Source organism: Pristiophorus japonicus, chromosome 16 (genome assembly GCF_044704955.1).
Source record: "Pristiophorus japonicus isolate sPriJap1 chromosome 16, sPriJap1.hap1, whole genome shotgun sequence".
In the NCBI taxonomy this organism is placed as follows: domain Eukaryota; kingdom Metazoa; phylum Chordata; class Chondrichthyes; family Pristiophoridae; genus Pristiophorus; species Pristiophorus japonicus.
In genome coordinates this window covers 103,981,774-104,004,289 of record NC_091992.1, presented here as the reverse complement: position 1 = coordinate 104,004,289, position 22,516 = coordinate 103,981,774, and the positions used below count along the sequence as shown (strand labels likewise).

At 44.5% G+C, this 22,516-nt stretch overlaps 1 protein-coding gene across 1 annotated transcript in view; it reads right to left on the bottom strand.

Annotated features, from left to right (window-relative positions):
- LOC139227130 (alpha-1,6-mannosylglycoprotein 6-beta-N-acetylglucosaminyltransferase B-like) overlaps positions 1–22,516 on the bottom strand; it is a 987,210-nt gene that overhangs the window by 822,433 nt on the left and 142,261 nt on the right. Inside the window, exon 3 of the mRNA XM_070858195.1 lies at positions 16,450–16,588. Within this exon, the coding sequence (XP_070714296.1) occupies positions 16,450–16,588 (139 nt within the window). The remainder of the gene's footprint in view (positions 1–16,449; positions 16,589–22,516) is intronic.

Below are 22,516 nucleotides of genomic sequence, written 5' to 3'. Positions count from 1 at the left end.
TTATCCTATCTTTCTTACTCTCTGAACTATCTTATTTCCTTCTCCATTGTTGCCTCTGAGAATGTTTGTAAATGTTTAGGAAATTTCAAACTGGATCTTCCAGCTGTACTGCTGACTAAGTACTGTTGATAATGGATGGTGGGCATAAAATGTACAAACAGTTTTTATTCCACACACCATCACCTCCTGATAAGAACATTATGTACTATTTACATGCACAGTCATTCAATAATATGATCAGTATAATGAATAAAGGACACAGGACATGCTTCTGTTCAAATTAACTCCGATATATGTACATATTCATAGGCAGTCTCTCAAAATCGAGAAAGACTTGCTTCCACCAAAAGTGAGTTCTCAGGTGACTGAACAGTCCAATACGGGAACTACAGTCTCTGTCACAGATAGACAGTCATTGGAGGAAAGGGGAGGGAGGGGGGAGTCTGGTTTGCCGTACGCTCCTTCTGCTGTCTACGCTTGCTTTCTGCATGCTCTTGGCGACGAGACTCAAGGTGCTCAGCGTCCTCCCGGATTCACTTCCTCCACTTAGGATGGTGTTTGGCCAGGGACTCCCAGATGTCAGTGGGGTTGTTGCACTTAATCAAGGAGGCTTTGAGACTGTCGTAGAAATGTTTCCTCTCCCCACCTGGGGCTCGCTTGCCGTGTAGCAGTTCCAAGCAGAACGCTTACTTTGGGAGTCTTGTGCCGGGCATGCAAACAATGTGGCCTGCCCAACGGAACTGGTCGAATGTGGTCAGTGCTTCGATGCTGCGGATGTTGGCCTGATGGGGAACACTGATGTTGTTGAGCTTGTCCTCCCAGGGGATTTGCAGGATCTTGCAGAGACATCGTTGGTGGTATTTCTCCAGCGATTTGAGGTGTCTACTGTATATGGTCCATGTCTCAGTCATTTAGGAGGGCAGATATCACTACAGCCCTGTAGACCATGAGCTTGGTGCCAGATTTGAGGGCCCAATCTTCCTCAGGTGGCCGAAGGCTGCGCTGGTGCACTGGAGGCGGTGTTGAACTTCGTCGTCGATGTCTGCCCTTACTGATAATAGGCTCCCGAGGTATGGAAAGTGATCCACGTTGTCCAGGGCCGTGCGTGGATCTTGATGACTGGGGGGCAGTACTTTGTCTTGCAGATGTTTAGTGTAAGGCCCGTGCTTTCTTATGCCTCGATGAATATTGTATTGCTGGTCAACACACCACCTTCATCAGCCATGTGTTATTAGCGGAAACAGGTTCCCACTCAATCCCTAATTGCCCTCCAGAAGATGATGTTGAGCCACCTTCTTGAATATAACTGAGTGGCTTGCTAGGCCATTTCAGAGGGCAGTCAACCACATTGCTGTAGGTCTGGAGGCACATATAGGCCAGACCAGGTAAGGATGGCAGATTCCCTTTCCTAAAGGACATGAGTGAACCAGATGGGTTTTTACGACAATCCGGTAGTTTCATGGTCACCATTAGTAATACTGATACTAGCTTTAAATTCCAGATTTATTTAATTATTTGAAGTTAAATTCCCCAGGTGTCAGGATAGGATTTGAACTCATGTCAATGAATCATTAGTCCAGGCCTCTGGATTACTAGTCCAGTAACATAACCACTATGCTACCCCTTAATATAATAAATATACAAAAGCAAAACGATATGGACCATTCTTTTTTTGTTTACAAGCAGAATTGATGTTGAAAGTTGTTATCCTGTTGTTGACAAATACTTTGGTTCTGTCTTCACGAAGGAAGACACAAATAACCTTCTGGAAGTACTAGGGGACCGAGGGTCTAGTGAGAAGGAGGAACTGAAGGATATCCTTATTAGCCAGGAAATTGTGTTAGGGAAATTGATGGGATTGAAGGCCGATAAATCCCCGGGGCTTGATAGTCTGCATCTCAGAGTACTTAAGGAAGAGGCCCTAGAAATAATGGATGCATTGGTGATCATTTTCCAACAGTCTATCAACTCTGGATCAGTTCTTATGGATTGGAGGGTAGCTAATGTAACACCACTTTTTAAAAAGGGAGAGAGAGAGAAAGTGGGTAATTATAGACAGGTTAGCCTGAATCAGTGGTGGGGAAAATGTTGGAATCAATTATTAAGGATGAAATAACAGCGCATTTGGGAAGCAGTGACAGGATCGGTCCAAGTCAGCATGGATTTAGGAAGGGGAAATCATGCTTGACAAATCTGCTGGAATTTTTTGAGGATGTAGCGAGTAGAGTGGGACAAGGGAGAACCAGTGGATGTGGTGTATTTGGACTTTCAAAAGGCTTTTGACAAGGTCCCACACAAGAGATTGGTTTGCAAAATCAAAGCACATGGTATTGGGGGTAATATACTGACGTGGATCGAAAACTGGTTGGCAGACAGGAAGCAGAGAGTCGGGATAAACTGGTCCTTTTCAGAATGGCAGGCAGTGACTAATGGAGTGCTGCAGGGCTCAGTGCTGGGACCCCAGCTTTTTACAATATACATCAATGATTTAGATGAAGGAATTCTCCAAGTTTGCAGATGACACTAACCTGGGTGAGCTGTGGGGGTGTGCTAAGAGACCACAGGGTGACTTGGACAGGTTAGGTGTGTCATGTATTCAACCAGCATTGTAACCCATGTATAATCTGACCTAAGTTGTACACTGTGAGAACAGTGATCACTAGGTGGGAGACACTCCTAACCTGGACCTTCAGATACAAAAGGGGAAGCTCCACCCACCTTCATCACTTGAGTGCTAAGGAATAAAGGACAGGTCACAGACTGACCCTCTCTCAAGCATGGGCCTCGTGTGCATTTATACTGTATAGTAAGGACCTATCAAAGTGAGTGGGCAAATGCATGGTAGATGCAGTATAATGTGGATAAATATGACGTTATCCACTTTGGGGGCAAAAATGCGAAGACAGAATATTATCTGAATGGTGGCAGATTAGGAAAAGGGGAGGTGCTACAAGACCTGGGTGTCATGGTTCATCAGTCATTGAAAGTTGGCATATAGGTACAGCAGGAGGTGAAGGCGGCAAATGGCATGTTGGCCTTCATAGCTAGGGGATTTGAGTATAGGAGCAGGGAGGTCTTACTGCAATTGTACAGGGCCTTGGTGAGGCCTCACCTGGAATATTGTGTTCAGTTTTGGTCTCCTAATCTGAGGAAGGACATTCTTGCCATTGAGGGAATGCAGCGAAGGTTCACCAGATTGATTCCTGGGATGGCTGGACTGACATATGAGAAGAGACTGGATCAACTGGGCCTTTATACATTGGAATTTAGAAAGATGAAAGGGATCTCATATAAACATATAAGATTCTGACTGGACGAGACAGGTTAGATGCGGATAGAATGTTCCCGATATTTGGGGAAGTCCAGAATCAGGGGACACAGTTTTAGGATAAGGGGTAGACCATTTAGGACTGAAATGAGGAGAAACTTCTTCACTCAGAGAGTTGTTAACCTGTGGAATTCCCTGTCGCAGAGAGTTGTTGAAGTTAGTTCATTGGATATAGTCAAGAGGGAGTTAGATATGGCCCTTACGGCTAAGGGGATCAAGGGGTATGGAGAGAAAGCGGGAATGGGGTACTGAGGGAATGATCAGGCATGATCTTATTGAATGGTGGTGCAGGCTCGAAGAGCCGAATGGCCTACTCCTGCACCTATTTTCTATGTTTCTATGTTTTTATGACATCTTTTTTATAGTTTATTTTTATTTTGAGTTTTTGTTCCTTTACTGTGATCTACTTTGCAGGCCGGGACCGTGCTGATTTCCAGGCCGGGCCGCTGCACGCTGCTCCCTCCAATGGCCCCGGCCTGCTGATGGTCTTGCAGGCTGGGACTGCGCTAATTTCCGGGCCAGACCATCAGCAGGCCGGGGCCATTGGAGGGAGCAGCGTGCGGCGGCATACCACTACAAGGAGCAGCGCGTGCTGCTGCAGGAGGGCGACGGCTACGAAGCCAGGTCGCTGATTGCAGTGCGGGCAGGCACAGCAGGAGGGGCGAAGGAATGGCAAGAGTCCATAGAGGGAAGTGACCGGGGTCCAGGAGAGGCGTGAATCTGGGGCCCAGAAGAGGCAAGGGCCCAGGGGCAGCACGGGCCAGCCCACACTGCAATACGTGTGCGCGCTTGGTCTGTGCAGCAGAGCTGGTCTCCAGTTAGTCTTGGAAAATCCTTACCACTGGACCAAGATCTAGCTCTGTCAAGCCCGTGTGGTGGCTGGTGTGCAACGGCCACCACACGTTAAAAAAATCTAAGCACAGGCATCTTCCACCCTTCACGATGTAGTTCAGAATCTGAAATATTAGGTCCTTCATTGAAACACCTGTGAACTCATCCCTTTTTGGCGTGGAAGCAAGTCATCCTCACTTCAAGGGACTGTCTATGATGATGTACTTTGACAAGAAGGACGTCTTTTCAAAATACATAAAGAATTCCAATGTCAGGGATGACAGTACTTTGTAACTCAAAACCTCAAAAATAAAAAGCTCCTGAAAAACTTGAGCTTATTTGAGTCTAACCCTTGCAAGTGGTTGGGCCTCAGAACTGCATAATTTGATTATAATACATGCACACAGACTACTGACCTTGCACAAAAGCAAACCACTGAAGGATGAAATCTCATCTGCAGGCAAGGCCCATTGCAGAAACATTTTTAGAATGACATGCCAACAGCCTCTGATTATTCAGAGAACGTATAAATGTAAAATTGGTAACAGGGTGACCTTATGATCAAACACCTTGCTCTGATGTACTGCAGTTTATGCCTATGGGATTAGAAACATTCATGCAGAGTTTAAAATTATATAGGCTGTGATAGACAGAAAGATAAGACGCACTACAAAAGCTAAATTGAGTGCAGCCTATGACAGAAAGTAAAGTATTACGATGTCTTAGGAAATCTGGTGTGAGCTCAGTGATCAGGAATAGTTATGGCTGGTGCTATGGACAGATTACTGTGGGGATACACGTACACTGATAACTACTGGGCAATTTGCCAAGTTATTGGACATAAGAACATAAGAACATAAGAATTAGGAACAGCAGTAGGCCATCTAGCCCCTCGAGCCTGCTCCGCCATTCAACAAGATCAGCTCCACTTACCCGCCTGCTTCCCATAACCCTTAATTCCCTTATTGGTTAAAAATCTATCTATCTGTGATTTGAATACATTCAATGAGCTAGCCTCAACTGCTTCCTTGGGCAGAGAATTCCACAGATTCACAACCCTCTGGAAGAAGAAATTCCTTCTCAACTCGGTTTTAAATTGGCTCCCCCGTATTTTGAAGCTGTACCCCCTAGTTCTAGTCTCCCCGACCAGTGGAAACAACCTCTCTGCCTCTATCTTGTCTATCCCTTTCATTATTTTAAATGTTTCTATAAGATCACCCCTCATTCTTCTGAACTCCAACGAGTAAAGACCCAGTCTACTCAATCTATCATCATAAGGTAACCCTCTCATCTCCGGAATCAGCCTAGTGAATCGTCTCTGTACCCCCTCCAAAGCTAGTATATCCTTCCTTAAGTAAGGTGACCAAAATATGTCTTTGAGCAGAAGAAAGTACATTGTAATAATTAACATACTAGAAATAGTTACTAACATTCTGATTTCTTGTAATGGCCTGGAACTTGCATTCAGTGGCGAGGCAAAGGCACTCGCAGCTGGCCCCGAAGAAAGCTGCCCAAAAAGATCTTGCGACCTCTGTGGCGAGAAGTTTGCCTTTTGAGACGCGCACGTGCTTTCAGTGTCACGTAATGGGGAACCCCTGGAGTGCTCTGCTGTGACTTCAACAAGCTGTCCAAGCAGCCAATCACAATGCAGAATTCTCACAGACAGGGAAACAGGAAATGAAAAGCTGCTTGTGTGCCCACTTATTAATTAAATTACAGAAAGCAAAACAAAGACTGGGGCTCTTACACGGGGATAAGATAAACCTGAAATAAATATGAACAAACTTAAAAATTATATTTTACAAAATATATATTTAAAGTTTCATAAAAATTGTAAGTTTTATCATACTGGAGAAATTTGACATTCCACAAAATTAAAATTCATTTTTCTGGGCCAAAATGTTTATTTAGCAGTCAATACGCTGTTAAAACCCCAGTAACACCTATTCCAAAAAGGCTTAACATTTATATTACCACAGCAAAGCCCAAGTTTTCATCAGTTTCTCTGATTTGACAGATTCCACTGATTTCTGGTATAGGTGTGGGGCAGGAAGGTGGGGGAGGGGGGAGGGGTGATTGGGGGGGGGGGTGGGGGGAGGGGTGATTGGGGGGGGGGTGGGGGGAGGGGTGATTGGGGGGGGGGGTGGGGGGAGGGGTGATTGGGGGGGGGTGGGGGGAGGGGTGATTGGGGGTGGGGGAGGGGGGAGGGGTGATTGGGGGGGGGGTGGGGGGAGGGGTGATTGGGGGGGGGGTGGGGGGAGGGGTGATTGGGGGGGGGGTGGGGGGAGGTGTTCACAGCACAGCCAGAAGTGGAGCAATGAATGACTGACCGCAACTTAAGGATTTTTGCTTTTGGATGCGTATGCGCTGGATCCTGAAGTTGCGGTCAGTTTCAAAAGGGTAATAACAGCGAACGCTGTTAGTTCACCGTTATGACCCACTGCAAATTCTGACCCAATACCTCAGCTAACTCTGAATAGACATACTGATCTGCTGTACACTTGCAGCATTTTCTGTTTCTATTTTAGATTTCCAGCATTTGCTGTTTTGTCCTTTTATTTTAGCAAAGCATTGTTAGAAATCAGGGATGTCCAAAATGTATATGGTTATGTGAACAAAACCGTGACGTGAATAATGCTGTGTTTATATGGTTGTGTTAGAACTGGTGACAACAAGTCTCCTCAGACTAGATAGATGATTAGAAGTGCTAATGTTTTGGTTCCCTGCTGATGTTATAGCATTCTGCACTATGACAGCCATATACAATTATCTGTTGCTTTCAAGTTAAGACTTTAACTTTGTTAATAATAATATAGAGCTTAGTTGGTTAAATTAAAGATACATAAACAATCAAGTTATAATGCTAAGGTAGGAATTGAAATTAGCTTAACAGAACTGCTTCGGAAGATAAGTAATAGTTAATTAGTATAGAAAGACTTAGAATGGAAGGAATTTCGGAATTTAAGGTAAACACAATCTCAGAATGTAGCAGTTTATTGGGTTGTAAAGGAGATAATGATCAGGTTGAAGTGAGACAGTTTTGGTTTGAGCCTCATGGTTGAAAGGGTACAGGGCCAGGGAGATAAGACACAAATTCCAATGAAGTAGCCCTGAGAAAGTATAAATAGGAAAGACATGTGAACAAGATCATGAGACATCTTTAGGGAGGGCTTTGATTCAAGAATCGAGACAAGGATTTCAAAGCCCTATTGGGTATTGAGCTTTTAGGGGAACCTCTATTGGCCAAAAGGTCTTGTCAATATCCCATTTCTGGCCCACCCTAAAAAGAGAATAAAAGTAACCTCCTCAGGACTTGTCCCCGCGGATGGTGGCGGGAAGAACCAGAAGTTGGGCTGGTTGAACACTCTTTGAGAGTGATCCCATGCTCACCGAAGGAGGCTCGAGATAAAAGGAAGAGTGTCCGCAAGCCAGAGAACGGCTCAGGTGCGCCAGCTCTCCATCCAATTGGATCGGTACCTACTTGACACGGTTATATTTTTTTGCTGTATAACTAGTATGTTATATTCTGTCTTAAACTCTGATTAAACACAATATACCGCCCATATTGGTTTACAATCTATCCTGATTACCAGAGATAGCCATAACTTGATTATTTCTATTTGGTTTAGTAGTACATAATGGGACAAAGCTGGTTGAAAACAGGCACCAACAGGCCACCTGTTCCCATTGGGTTTGTAAAAAGTGAAGATTTTGATCGTGTGTTTATGAATTAGTCCTTATGAACACCATTCTGTTCCAAAGAACTGGTTTATAGATATAAATCCAGGGCTTTCATCCCAGGGATAATCTATGTTAAAAGGTGCTGTTTAAATATAAGTTGTTGCCCAAGGAATACTGGAATTTTTTTCTGCATCAAAGAGACAGGTTTTTTTTAACAAGCGCTATTTTAAACAACATGTAATTATTATAAAGCATTTACTCACTTTACTGTAAGTTTATGATGTCATTAGATCTCTCTCTTATGGATCACTGCATTGTAATTCATCTCATCTCGATATAAACATTATTTATTTGTTTTGCCCAAGTAGATTGATTGTCGCTGCAACTGGTATAAAGTGCCCTGTTGTGCATATAGAAACATAGAAAATAGGTGCAGGAGTAGGCCATTCGGCCCTTCAAGCCTGCACCACCATTCAATAAGATCATGGCTGATCATTCACCTCAGTACCCCTTTCCTGCTTTCTCTCCATACCCCTTGATCCCTTTAGCCGCAAGAGCCATATCTAACTCCTCCTTGAATATATCCAACGAACTGGCATCAACAACTCTCTGCGGTAGGGAATTCCACAGGTTAACAACTTTCTGAGTGAAGAAGTTTCTCCTCATCTCAGTTCTAAATGGCTTACCCCTTATCCTTAACTGTATCGCCTGGTTCTGGACTTCTCCAATATCGGGAACATTCTTCCCGCATCTAACCTGTCCAGTCCCGTCAGAATTTTATATGTTTCTATGAGATCCCCTCTCATCCTTCTAAACTCCAGTGAATAAATACCCAGTCGATCCAGTCTCTCCTCATATGTCAGTCCTGCCGGGAATCAGTCTGATGAACCTTCGCTGCACTCCCTCAATAGCAAAAACGTCCTTCCTCAGATTAGGAGACCAAAACTGAACACAATATTCCAGGTGAGGCCTCATCAAGTCCCTGTACAACTACAGTAAGACCTCCCTGCTCCTATACTCAAATCCCCTAGCTATGAAAGCCAACATACCATTTGCCTTCTTCACCACCTGCTGTATCTGCAGACCAACTTTCAATGACTGTTGTACCATGACACCCAGGTCTCGTACAACCTCCCCTTTTCCTAATCTGCCACCATTCAGATAATATTGTGCCTTAGTGTTTCTGCCCCCAAAGTGGATAACCTCACATTTATCCACATTATACTGCATCTGCCATGCATTTGCCCACTCACCTAACCTGTCCAAGTCACCCTGCAGCCTCTTAGCATCCTCCTCACAGCTCACACGGCCATCCAGTTTAGTGTAATCTGCAAACTTGGAGATATTACACTCAATTCCTTCATCCAAATCATTAATGTATATTGTAAAGAGCTGGGATCCCAGCACTGAGCCCTGCGGCACCCCACTAGTCATGGCCTGCCATTCTGAAAAGGACCCGTTTATCCCGACTCTCTGCTTCCTGTCTGCCAACCAGTTCTCTATCCACATCAGTACATTACCCCTAATACCATGTGCTTTAATTTTGCACACCAATCTCTTGTGTGGGACCTTGTCAAAAGCCTTTTGAAAGTCCAAATACACCACATCCACTGGTTCTCCCTTGTCCACTCTGCTAGTTACATCCTCAAAAAATTCCAGAAGATTTGTCAAGCGTGATTTCCCTTTCATAAATCCATTCTGACTTGGACCGATCCTGTCATTGCTCTCCAAATGCGCTGTTATTTCATCTTTAATAATTGATTCCAACATTTTCCTCATTACTGATGGCAGGCTAACCGATCTATAGTTCACGTCTCATACCATCGAAGTAGATTTTCCTTAAGTTCAGGACCCTATCTCTGAATCAACCGCATCACTCTCCATCTTAATAAAGAATTCTACCATATTATGGTCACTCTTTCCCAAGGAGCCTCTCAGAACAAGATTGCTAATTAGTCCTTTCTCATTATACATCACCCTGTCTAGGATGGCCAGCCCTTTAGTTGGTTCCTCGACATATTGGTCCAGAAAACCATCCCTAATACACTCCAGGAAATCCTTCTCCATCGTATTGCTACCAGTTTGGTTAGCCCAATGTATATGTAGATTAAAGTCACCCATGATAGCTGCTGTACCTTTATTGCACAAATCTCTAATTTCTTGTTTGATGCAGTCCCCAACCTCACTACTACTGTTTGGTGGTCTGTACACAACTCCCACTAGCGTTTTCTGCCCTTTGGTATTCCGCAGTTCCACCCATACAGATTCCACATCATCCAAGCTAATGTCCTTCCTTACTATTGCGTTAATTTCCTCTTTAACCAACAACGCCACCCAGCCTCCTTTTCCTTTTTGTCTATCCTTCCTGAATGTTGAATATCCCTGGATGTTGAGTTCCCAACCTTGGTCACCCTGGAGCCATGTCTCCGTGATGCCAATTATATCATATTCATTAATTGCTGCTTGTGCAGTTAATTCGTCCACCTTATTACGAATACTCCTCGCATTGAGGAACAGAGCCTTCAGGCTTGTCTTTTTAACACACGTTGCCCTTTTAGAATTTTGCTGCAATGTGGCCCTTTTTGATTTTTGCCTTGGGTTTCTCTGCCCTCCACTTTACTTTTCTTCTTTCTAACTTTTGCTTCTGCCCCCATTTTACTTCCCTCTGTCTCCCTGCATAGGTTACCATCCCCCTGCCATATTAGTTTAACCTCTCCCCAACAGCACGAGCAAACACTCCCCCTAGGACATTGGTTCTGGTCCTGCCCAGGTGCAGACCATCCGGCTTGTACTAGTCCCACCTCCCCCAGAATCAGTTCCAATGTCCCAGGAATTTGAATCCCTCCCTTTTGCACCACTTCTCAAGCCATGTATTCATCTGAGCTATCCTGTGATTCCTACTCTGACTAGCACGTGGCACTGGTAGCAATCCTGAGATTACTACCTTTGAGGTCCTACTTTTTAATTTAACTCCTAGCTCCCTAAATTGAGCTTGTAGGACCTCATCCTGTTTTTTACCTATATCGTTGGTATCTATATGCACCACGACAACTGGCTGTTCACCCTCCCCCTTCAAAATGTCCTACACCCACTCCATGACATCCTTGACCCTTGCACCAGGGAGGCAACATACCATCCTGGAGTCTCGATTGCGGCCGCAGAAACGTCTATCTATTCCCCTTACAATAGCATCCCCTACTACTATAGCTCTCCCACTCTTTTCCTGCCCTCCTGTGCAGCAGAGCCACCCATGGTGCCATGAACTTTGCTGCTGCTACTCTCCCCTGATGAGTCATCCTCCTCAACAGTACCCAAAGCGATGTATCTGTTTTGCAGGGAGATGACCACAGGGGACTACCTTCCTTCCACTGCTCTTCCTGTTGGTATCTGGCTGTGTACCCTTTCCCTGCAGTGCGGCCAACTCACTAAACGTGCTATTCATGTCATCCTCAGTATTGCGGATGCTCCAGAGTAAATCCATCTCAGCTCCAGTGCCGCAATGCGGTCTGTCAGGTACTGCAGGCAGATGCACTTCCTGCACATGTAGTTAGTTCACACGTTAAGCCCATGGATACAGAAGATAATGGCCTGGATTTCACATTAAGAATAATGGTGAGGCTATCAGTGCTCACCTTTATTATAGAATAAATTGGACAGCAACTTCTGCCGTCCGTATGTGCCCAGTAAAATGCAGAAATCAGGAAGTTACCTTCCTACTTGCCCTGCTGCTCCACAAGCTTCCCTACACTGGTACCTCGCTGATAGGCTTAGCATTGAAATACATGCAAGGGCAAGAAGATGCGGTACTTACTAGTTATCCACTAAACACACCAGAAAAAGTTAGGACTTGTCCATTCAAGTGTAAGTGAATTTCAAATAGCGTGGTAAGACTAATTACTGCCAAACATCCTCTCTGGCACTGAAAATTTACTTTTACAAGTGTGAAGTCTCATTCCTTCAGATTTTAATTATTGTTGGAGATTTATTTTTAAAGTTTAAAAATTAAAATAAAATTACTTTTTCTTTGTCTCTTTTATCTTTCTCTCTTAATATCCTTTCTTTCCCTCTATTTCACACACTCTGCATGATTTTGCATTAAATAGTCTAACGTACACTTCCTGGTTTAGACTCTACGTGGCTCAGTGCGGATTTTTCAATCTGATTGGTTGAAGAGACATGCATTGGGCTGCTCACATAAGTCCTAGATCCCCTGTAGAGGGCCACTGATTGGATCAAATGCCCAATGATAGTAAGTTGCCGCAAAAAAGCCCACAGAATGTCTAAGGGCAGCTGTAAGCATAATGAACGGCAAAAATCAATCATTTGCTGCTGACCGTAAAATCTGGGCCAATCATAATACCATTTCAGTCAAACATAGAAAAATACCACATGGCATTTTAGACTGATCCCTGGGATGAGAGGGCTGTCCTCAGAGGAGAGACTTTCTGGAGTTTAGAAGAGTCAGACTCGATCTCATTGAAACACACATGATTCTGAGGGGGATTGACAGGGTAGGTGCTGAGAGGCTGTTCCTCTGGCTGGATTCTCGGGGGAAGAGTTGACTGAAAGCTTGTTCAAAAAGATGGAGAAGGAGAGAGACACGGAGGCATTTAGAAATAGAATTCCAATGGTGGAGTGAAGTCTGGCAGCGGAAAGAGCGGCAAACCTGTTCCACTATCTGTTCCACCTGTGACAGGGACTGTGGCTCTCGTATTGGACTGTTCAGCCACCTAAGGACTCATTTTAAGAGTGGAAGCAAGTCTTTCTCGTATCCGAGGGACTGCTTATGATGAAGTTTGGGTAAAATACACAGGTCAATGTTGGAGGACCAAAGGATGCCTGAAAGGAGGCAAGGTTAGCAAAGCTAATGTGGGTGAGGCTGTGCAGAGATTTCAATATGAGGACCAGGAGCTCAAATTCAATGCATTTAGAGCCAGGGCACCAGTGCAGATCAGTGACGACAGGGGGATGGACAGATTAGACATAATGCGAGACAGGATACAGGGTTTTGGACAAGTGGAATTTTACGGTTGGGTAGAGGACAACAAGATGAACACAGGAGAAAGTCATGAATGACATGGATTGGCGTTTTGTCAACAGTGGTGGCAAGGTATAAATGGTGGGAAGTGATGTTGTGGAGGTGGGAGCAAGTAGTCTTGCTGCTGGATAGGATGTGGTATTTGAAACTCGGGCTCTGGGTCAAATTAAGGTTTTGAAACCCCTGCTTCAGCGAGTTGTCAGCAAGAGGATGCAGTTCATGACAAGAGAGTAAAGTTTATGGCAGGAGCTGAAAATTAAGGCATTGATCATCCCAACTGTTAAGATGGAACTGCATTATCTACATTAAAAACAGTGCACAAGAGCTAGATTTTCGGTTGTCGGCAAAAACGGTAGTTTTATGCCAAAATTACCGTTTTCGATGCGCTACTGGTTTTGGGACTAACTTGCAGATTTTATGTCGACGCATCGGTAAAGTTGGAGTTGCATGCGGATTCACGGCGCAAACCGTGAGTTTCGGCAACTTTAGTCCGGGACCAGTAGCGCTGCGAGAGAGGCCTTGGGAGGGGAAAAAATTGCAAAAAACATTCACAAAACCCTTACCTACTAAATCGCTGAAAAAGAATTTAAAAATAAAAACTTTAACTTACTTTTTCGCAGATCTTCATACTTACCACTGCTGGCAGGGAATCACCGACAATCTGTCGGTACTCTGGGCGTGGCGGAGAGTGTCGAAAGTACGACGGTAACACAATCTGCACGTCAGCACACCTCTTCCCTGTGGTACTTGAAAGCGCTGCCACAAACAGGTACCCGAGGATCCCGCCGACTGGATTTTCGCCGCGGAGGGTCAAATCACGGCGAAAACCCGGTCGCAAAGTCAGCGAAATTCTAGCACTAATTGTCTGGTATGCATTACATAAAATCAGTAAGGTTGCTTAAAGGTAAATTCACGGCATGTGCACAGTCCCAAATTTCATCTCGATCCATACTATGGGCCCAAGTTTCCACAAGTTCCCTCCGAGCTGGGCGCCCGTTTTTCGCGCCTAAAACGGCGCCTAAAAAAATCCTCGGTATTCTCCACCTACTTACAGGTCCTCTGGCCCTCGGTGCAGCCAGCACGAGCTGTGGGGGGGGGCGGAGCCAGGTCCCGGCGCTGAAAACAGCGCCGGGACCTCTGCACATGCGCGCTACAGTCGGCACGCAAGTGCAGTAGCTCCAGGCGCCGAACTGTGTGGGAGGGGCCCGAAGCACGCAGCCCCTAGCCCTGGCTGAATGGCCTTACTGGGGCTGCGTGAATGAGGCTCCTCCCACGGCCAGCTCCTGCTCCCCCCCCCCGACACTCGCTCCCCCCCCCCGCCGACCAGACCCGCCCCCCCCCCGCCCCCCGCCGACCAGACCCGACCCGACACCCGCTCCCCTCCCCCCCCGACCCGTCCCCGCTCCGACCCGAGACCCGAGACCCGCTCCCCCCCCGCCCCGAGACCCGACACCCGCTCCCCCGCCCCGACCCGACACCCGCTCCCCCCCCCCCGACCCGACACCCGCTCCCCCCCCCCCGCCGACCAGACACCCGCTCCCCCACCCGCCCCCCGCCGACCAGACCCGACCCGACACCCGCTCCCCCCCCCGACCCGCCCCCACTCCGACCCGACACCCGCTCCCCCCCCCCGCCCCGACCCGAGACCCGACACCCGCTCCCCCCCCTCCCCGACCCGACACCCGCTCCCCCCCCGCCCCGAGACCCGCTCCCCCCCCCCCCCCGACTGACCCGGCCCGACCCGCGCTCCTGTTCCCCGACCCGACCCGCCCCCCACCGCTCTCTCTCTCTCCCTCCCCTCTCTCTCTCTCCCTCCCTCCCTCCCCCTCTCTCTCTCTCCCTCCCTCCCCCTCTCTCTCTCTCTCCCTCCCTCCCCCTCTCTCTCTCTCTCTCTCTCCCTCCCTCCCCCTCTCTCTCCCTCCCTCCCCCCCTCTCTCTCTCTCTCTCTCTCTCCCTCCCTCCCCCTCTCTCTCTCTCTCTCTCCCCCCCTCTCCCCCCTCTCTCTCTTTCCCCCCCCCCCCTCACTCTCTCTCTCTCTCTCTCCCTCCCCCCCTCCCGCTCAGCGGCACGAACGGCTGCAGAATTCTCCCTGGCTGAAGCACTTTCACACAGGTAGGAAGATGGTTTATTTAATCTTTTCTTGGCTTATAAATGTTTATTCAGGTTGGATTTATTTGTATAATATTTGTAGAAGTATAAATAAGGATTTATTGTCGAATTTAATGAGTTCCCTTCCCCCCCCCACCTCGTTCTGGACGCCTAATTTGTAACCTGCGCCTGATTTTTTAATGTGTAGAACAGGTTTTTTCAGTTCTGCAAAAATCTTCACTGGCTCCATTCTACTTTAGTTTGGAGTACATTTTCACTGTGGAAACTTTCAAATCAGGCGTCAGTGGCCGGACACGCCCCCTTTTGAAGAAAAAATTCTGTTCTAAACTAGAACTGTTCTACCTGACTAGAACTGCAGAAAAAAAAATGTGGAGAATTGCGATTTCTAAAATAGTCCGTTCTCCACCAGTTGCTCCTAAAAATCAGGCGCGAATCATGTGGAATCTTGGGCCCTATAAGTGCACATACAAACCATCTAAGTAGCCCCAAACATTTCTGTAAAGGAAGAAAAGAAGGCAGGAAGGAAGATATTAAAGTACTTCATACAAATTACGTTTGAATTTAGTCCCTGTTATGTCGGCAAATACGACTACTATTTTGCACACAGCAAGATCCTAGAACCAGCAATGAGATGTATAACAAGTTCATTTGTTTTGGTAGTGCCGGTTGGATGATGAATGTTAAGCCAGGATATGAGGAGAACTCCCCGCTGTTCTTCAAATAGTGCCCTGGGATCTTTAATGTCTATGTGAAAAGGTCATCAGAGCCTCACTTTAACATCTCATCTGAATGACAGCGAGTTAGACAATGCAGCACTCCTTCAGTACTGCACCACAGTATCAATTTAGGTGAGGTGCTCAAGTGCGATGGGGTGGCCAGATATGAACTCACAACTTTCTAATTCAGAGACAAACATGTCAACAATTAAGCCAAGCCAATATTAAATTCTCGACAAAGTTTACTTTGAAAAAGCTCAGTAGACAGTAAGTAGACTACACAAATAAGAAGTACACACAATCTTTATTCTTCATTATCCATAAATCAGAAGAGCTGCTGGATAAGGGCAAGGTATGGTAGAGAAGTGAAATTAAATGTAAAGTTTCTGCACTTTTGGACATAGGAATGTTCAGTTTAGAGGGATCTCGAATTTTAATAAAACATGATATTTTCTTGTATATGTTATATCAACCAAAGGCTAAATATTTCTGTGGACCTTTCTGTAGAATAGAAACTAACAATGCTAAGTTACAGTTAATTTGGATACAGTAGATGTATTTGTGCATTCTTAAAGGATTGATTCATAAAAATTGCAATATTTCTTCATAAGCCAATACTCTTTGAGCAGCAAGCTGGTATGCAGGTTTTAAGATTGCTAGTTAGCATGTAGCACCTAGGCAGTTAGGCAATAGACTTATCAAAGTCTACAAGCTATTAAAATGATTCCTTTCATGTTGGCACTTACTGATTTAAAGCAGAGCTGAGTTCCTCCAACTTTTTGAAGTCGCTCACATTTTCCAGTTTAGCCAGTGGCTCCATCCGCTTCACGATTATTTCCAGCATATCTGTCATTTTCCTCAGCACGCGTGACTCCAATCCAATTCCTTTTAATGCAAGAAAGATCACATTACAGTGATTAAATTAGGCAGTAAAAGCAATGAACATGGTATACAGCAGTTTTTGGTACGGCCATGCTGGAAAATGTGATTTAAGAAAAAGCTATCCTCAAAAAATATGCACAAATCCCTTAACAAAAGGAAGAAAGTTTAAAAATGATCCATTTTGTGTTACTTTTGAAACTGTTTACACTGGCATGAGGGTCGGTAACCAGAAGACACAAGTTTAAAATAATTGGCAAAAAAGTCAGGGAAGAGGAGGAGAAATGCTTTTACACAGTGAGTGTTTATGATCTGGAATGCACTGCCTGAAAGGGTGGTGGAAGCAGATTCAGTGCTAACTTTCAAAAGGGAATTGAATATATACTCAACATGTAAAAGTTTGCAGGGCTATGGGGAAAGAGCAGGGGAGTGGGTCTAATTGACAGCTCTTTCAGAGAGCCGGCACAGGCACAATGGGCTGAATGGCCTTGCTGTGTGCTGTATGATTTTCTGATTTTATAACCTATAACTAAGCTAACAAAAAAAATCACGTTAAAGTTCTGAATGTTTTTTCTAAGTATGCACATGCATGTGCCAGAGGCTAGGGTAACACTACATGTTACTATAGTGTCAGTCAGTGGCTCAGTGGCTCACACACTCGCCTCTGAGTCAGAAGCTTGTGGGTTCAAGTCCCACTCCTGGGACTTAAGCACATAAATCTAGGCTGACACTCCAGTGCAGTGCTGAGGGAGCGCTGCACTGTTGGAGCTGCCGTCTTTCGGATGAGATGTTAAACTGAAGCCCCATCTGCTCTCTCAGGTGGACGTTAAAAAATCTCATGGCACTATTTTAAAGAAGAGCAGGGGATTATCCACAGTGTTTAGCCAATATTTACCCTTCAATCAACATAACAAAAACAGTTTATCTGGTCATTATCACATTGCTGTTTGTGGAAATTTGCTGTGCACAAATTGGTTGCCGCGTTTCCCACTTTACAGCAGTGACTACACTCCAAAAGTACTTAATTGGCTGTAAAGTGCTTTGAGACATCCGATGGTCATGAAAGGCGCTATATAAATGCAAATTCTTCTTTCTTTACTTTGATTATTTAAGCTCTGCTTTCTGAGAAATAAGAGAATATGTGAACTATAATGTTCTATTCCATTCCTGTGGCAACAACATTCAAGCCTCAGAATCTGGTAGAACTGAGGATATTTGAAACTAAGGGTACGTTCTTTTTTGTATTGGTGCTCACTCAAAGTGTTATTTAGGTTCAGAAATAAAATAAAAAATCATAATCACTTGGACTTTAGCATACTTTGCACAGCATGTTTTAATTGTACAGGTGTAGATATAAAGTTGAACAATTTGAACAATCTCATCGATATTGTGCAAGCATTACTGGCATATATTTCAGTTGTACAACATGTTGATGCATGCTTGTAGAATTAATAGAATATAGTATTGCAGATTGAAAATACATCAGTTTGGACTTGATATATGTCAGAGTTTAATCAAACTGCTTGATGGAAAAATCTGCTGAGTCTTTCAGTTACTGGCTGTAAATGGTTTACCACATACAAATCTAAACTTCAAATCTGCTACGATCTGTCAGCTGACAGCACATGAGCCTCTGGTTTCTCTGGCTAAATTAATATAAAAATTGATTAATGCAGTGGATTAAAACATTTTTTTCTTTTCAATCCGGTACCTACACTTTACATCATACTTCACTATACTTATTTATTCACACAAATCAGTATAAGAAAGTGCGTCCAGAGAATGCAAGAGGAAATTAGTGAAAAGTAAACTTGGAATACACATATCAAGACAAACTTGATAAACTTTTAAAATAATCTATCAACGGAGATAATAGAAGACAAAACATTTGGATTATTCCAAATAAATTAGATATCATATTGAGTTAATGGAGTGGAGGGATGAGTTTCAATAGCTTCTATATAGCCTTTTATGTTCTTAATTACAGGTACATACAATTTAATGGAGGTCCTGTTAATGAGGATGTCCATTTAAAGGAATTATTTGTTCAGTTACCGATTTGTTTCCTAGGTGCTGTACCATGTTTATTTAGTAGAAGAGACTGGATATAGGAACCACCTTGCTCAACACAGGAGCGATCGCATTAAGAGATTTCCACTGCATAGAAATGAAATACAATCCTCAAATTAACAAAAGCAGCAACCAAACAGACTTATGCAATGTCAAAATAACGCTACATAATATTTATCTGATTAGCATTGCAGATTGCTGACTACCTGATTTATATAGAGCTCAAGAAATCATAAACTAATTTTATTTAGCATTACCATTAACATTGCATACATTACAAAATTGTCAGTTATCTTAAATGGATATCCAGTGGGCAATAGCAGCCTGCTGATATCACAATTCAGACTTCAGTTTGCTTCACTGATCACCATAGTGGGTGAATATCTTCCACTGGGTTTATTTAATCCAAAGATACACTAAAACAACAGCATTAATTTAGTGTCCTCAAGTTACAGAAATGACCTCGAGTGTACAATATAATCCTTTGGCTCCAAGCATTCAAATACACATTCTTAATCACAACTGCAAGCCTTCGGGGCAGTTGTTTATCACTACAAGCCGTGAACAGAGTCAATACTCGTAATATGCTATTTATCAGCAAATAACGAAATTGTCTCAATTCTTTATGTGCTGGTATCTGAGCTGGTGTAAAAGCGAATGGCTCCAGTAAAGTCATTGCTGCCCAATACCGGCATGGACATGATGGGCCAAATGGCCTCCTTCTGTGCTGCAAATCTCTACGATTCTATGATTTGTGAAATACGTTCACAAATTGACTAGCAGGGAAAATGGAGCTTACTGTTATTACAGCACTTACTGAATACATCTTACCATAGTAATTACATTATTTCATGATCAAAATCAATAAACAAATTGCTGCATCTGAAATCTGTTCATTTTACAAACAACATTAATATTCACCTTGAAGACTCCGGAATCGACCGAGTGAACTTTCTCTGAATAGTAATGCAAGTATATCCTTCCGGAGACCAAAACTGAATGCAGTACTCCAGGTGTGGCCTCATCACATCAAATATTATCTGCCGTTCTGCAATGAGGGAACATGTTGACCTCACTGCTTTTCCAAACCTTTCTTCATAATCTTCCAATTAATTTTCACTTCATGCTTACTCAAAAGGAGTCCTGGGGGCCAAAATTCAGGGTCTCAAAGAGACCAATTAATGCATGTTTGCGGCGACCATTCCTAAAAATCGAATGGCCGCTTTGGGGTCAACAGGCTGACCTGACCTAAATTCAAGTCGGGGATTTTTCGGCCTGGTCCCCATTCCGCCCAAGTAATTGCACCACCAATGTTGAGCAATAAAAAAATAATTACCAGCGATTTTCAGCTCCATCTGTCGATCACCCGCCGCGCGGTGCCCCCGACAGGTTTTTCTGCCGGTGCACCATCTCCACACTGAGTGCGGCCCGGCTGCAAGGCCACCCTTAAATGAGAGGGCCCACTGCCGTGGCCGTAATGGAGAAATTTTTGCCCGCAGGTTCAGCCGGGCTGCCAATGGGCAGTCTGGCACCCCTCTTGGGTACCAGGCCACTGGCCCGGCCGAAAACCTCTGGTGGCCCAGTGGCCAAAGTTAAAAAATGATAGATTCTCTCCCCTTTAATGGAGGGGAGAGAGCATGGTGACGCCCACGCGCTGGGACGTCACCACGACACCACTGCTGATTGACAGCGGCGGAGGCCCAACTAACCCGTTTTCAGCCAGTCAGCCTGGCTTTGAATCTAAGGCCCGCCCCCATTATGTTCCATTTCCTGTAGGACCTCAAAGTCCTGAAAATGGATCTACTTACCATACCAGGAGTTCCTGCGGTATATACCACTCCAAAACTCATAGGTGTGCCAGCTTTCTGGTGCACCTGAATTCCGACCCCCTGATTGTTAATGAAGGTAGAGAGAACACTTACATGCTTTTTCTATGGAGGTTTATCAGTCTCACTCTGTTCAAAATCCCACAAACACCTCACTCAGAAACATATGATTCCTCAATTTTGGTGGACCAACAGCAGAACTTCAACCTATGACTAAAGTGATAGAATAAGTATATTTTCCTCTATACGAGTGGGGGTTATGGAAGTAATTCATGAAGCAGTGTTGGCCCAGTCCACAGGCAATAGAAGCACCTCTCCCAATGAACACACATTAAGATTGAGGATTGCATGTCCCTGTAGCTTGCATGCTATTGTTCAAATGTTGTCCATTTCTAAGTTCACACATGAATAATGTCATGGTTTCACCAAGTACTATGAACATAAGTGTGATATATTCTTACGACATCACTAAGATGGCTCTTAACAGGAATTTTTCATTATGTGACTTTGCCACATGATCCTTTATTATTTACATCAGTACTTGCATTACCACACTAGTCCACTAGGTGGAGCAGTAGTCCACTATGGGAGCTCTATTACAATAAAAACATAAGAAATAGGAGGAGGAGTAGGCCATTTGGCCCCTCAAGCCTGCTTTGCCATTCATTGACATCATGGCTGATCTACTTCAACTCCACTTGCTTGCACTATCCCCATATCCCTTGATTCCCTTAATATCCAAAAATCTATCAATCTCGGTCTTGAATATTCTCAACGACTGAGCTTCCACAGCCCTCTGGGGCAGAGAATTCCAAAGATTCACAACCCTCTGAGTGAAGAAACTTATCCTCATCTCAGTCCTAAATGGCCGACCCCTTATTCTGAGACTGTGACCCCTGGTTCCAGACTCCCCAGCCAGGGGAAACATCCTCCCTTTGAATGTCGTATTTGCCATTGACTAGAAGTCCAATGCATTATCCATTGTACCATAGAGCCGATTAAATTGTGCATTGGGGCGTTTTAAAAGTAATTTTCATTTTAAACCTTTCAGAAAATATCACATTGAAACAAATAAAGTGACTCCAAATAATCAGATTCTATTTGTTGTGTAGTTCTGTACAGCAGACAGCTCCTGACATTTCCACAGACACAAATTCATCATTTGTTGATATCTCTGCTAGTCTGTTCAAACATTTCAATTTAAGATAGCAAATCTGGTGTTGTCTTATATGCCAGCTATCCAGATTTCTTTGGGCCAATCCCACTGCTACGCTTGAACCAGCTATAATAAGCAGTGTGACAGCAGCAAGGGTGAAATTGCCTTTTCCACCTGACTTTCCTTAGCATAAGCACTTCTTGAATGTATGTGACTGATGTCCTGTGACTTAACAATAAAGCGTGTTAGGGCAGTAACAAACTTCCCTGCCAGGGAACATATTTTCCTGTGTAGGTAAAGTTTCAAGAAAAATTCTTATGATTAAACAGGAAAGGAGAACATTCTTGACAGCCTAAGACAGATGTAATAAGAAAAATGAAGTTTTGGAATAAGATCTTACATCTCAATTTTAACCTAACCTGCCTGGCACAAATAGGATGAACAGATAGTTAAAATTGCAATGGGGTGGAGCAGGGGCGTCGGGGGGCAGGGACGGGGATTGGGGGGGGGAGGAGAGCGGGGAGTTCGCGCCCCATTGATAGGCATTCTCATCCCAAGCCATTTTAACTTCCAGGATTCTGGCAGTGTGGAGGCCACCCACCCCAGGCAGGCGAGGACCTAATTAAAACAAAAGCAAAATACTGTGTAGGCTGGAATCGGAAATAAAAACAGAAAATGCTGGAAATCTCAGTGTGTCAGGCAGCATCCGTGGAGAGAAAAAGAGTTAACGTTTCAGGTTGATGAACATTCATCAGTTCTGACAAAGGGTCATTGACCGGAAACGTTAATCTCTGTTTCTCTCCACAGATGCTGCCTGACCCGCTGAGATTTCGGGGACCTAATTAAAGTGGGAAAGTCACTGCCTGATGATGTCACCAGCGA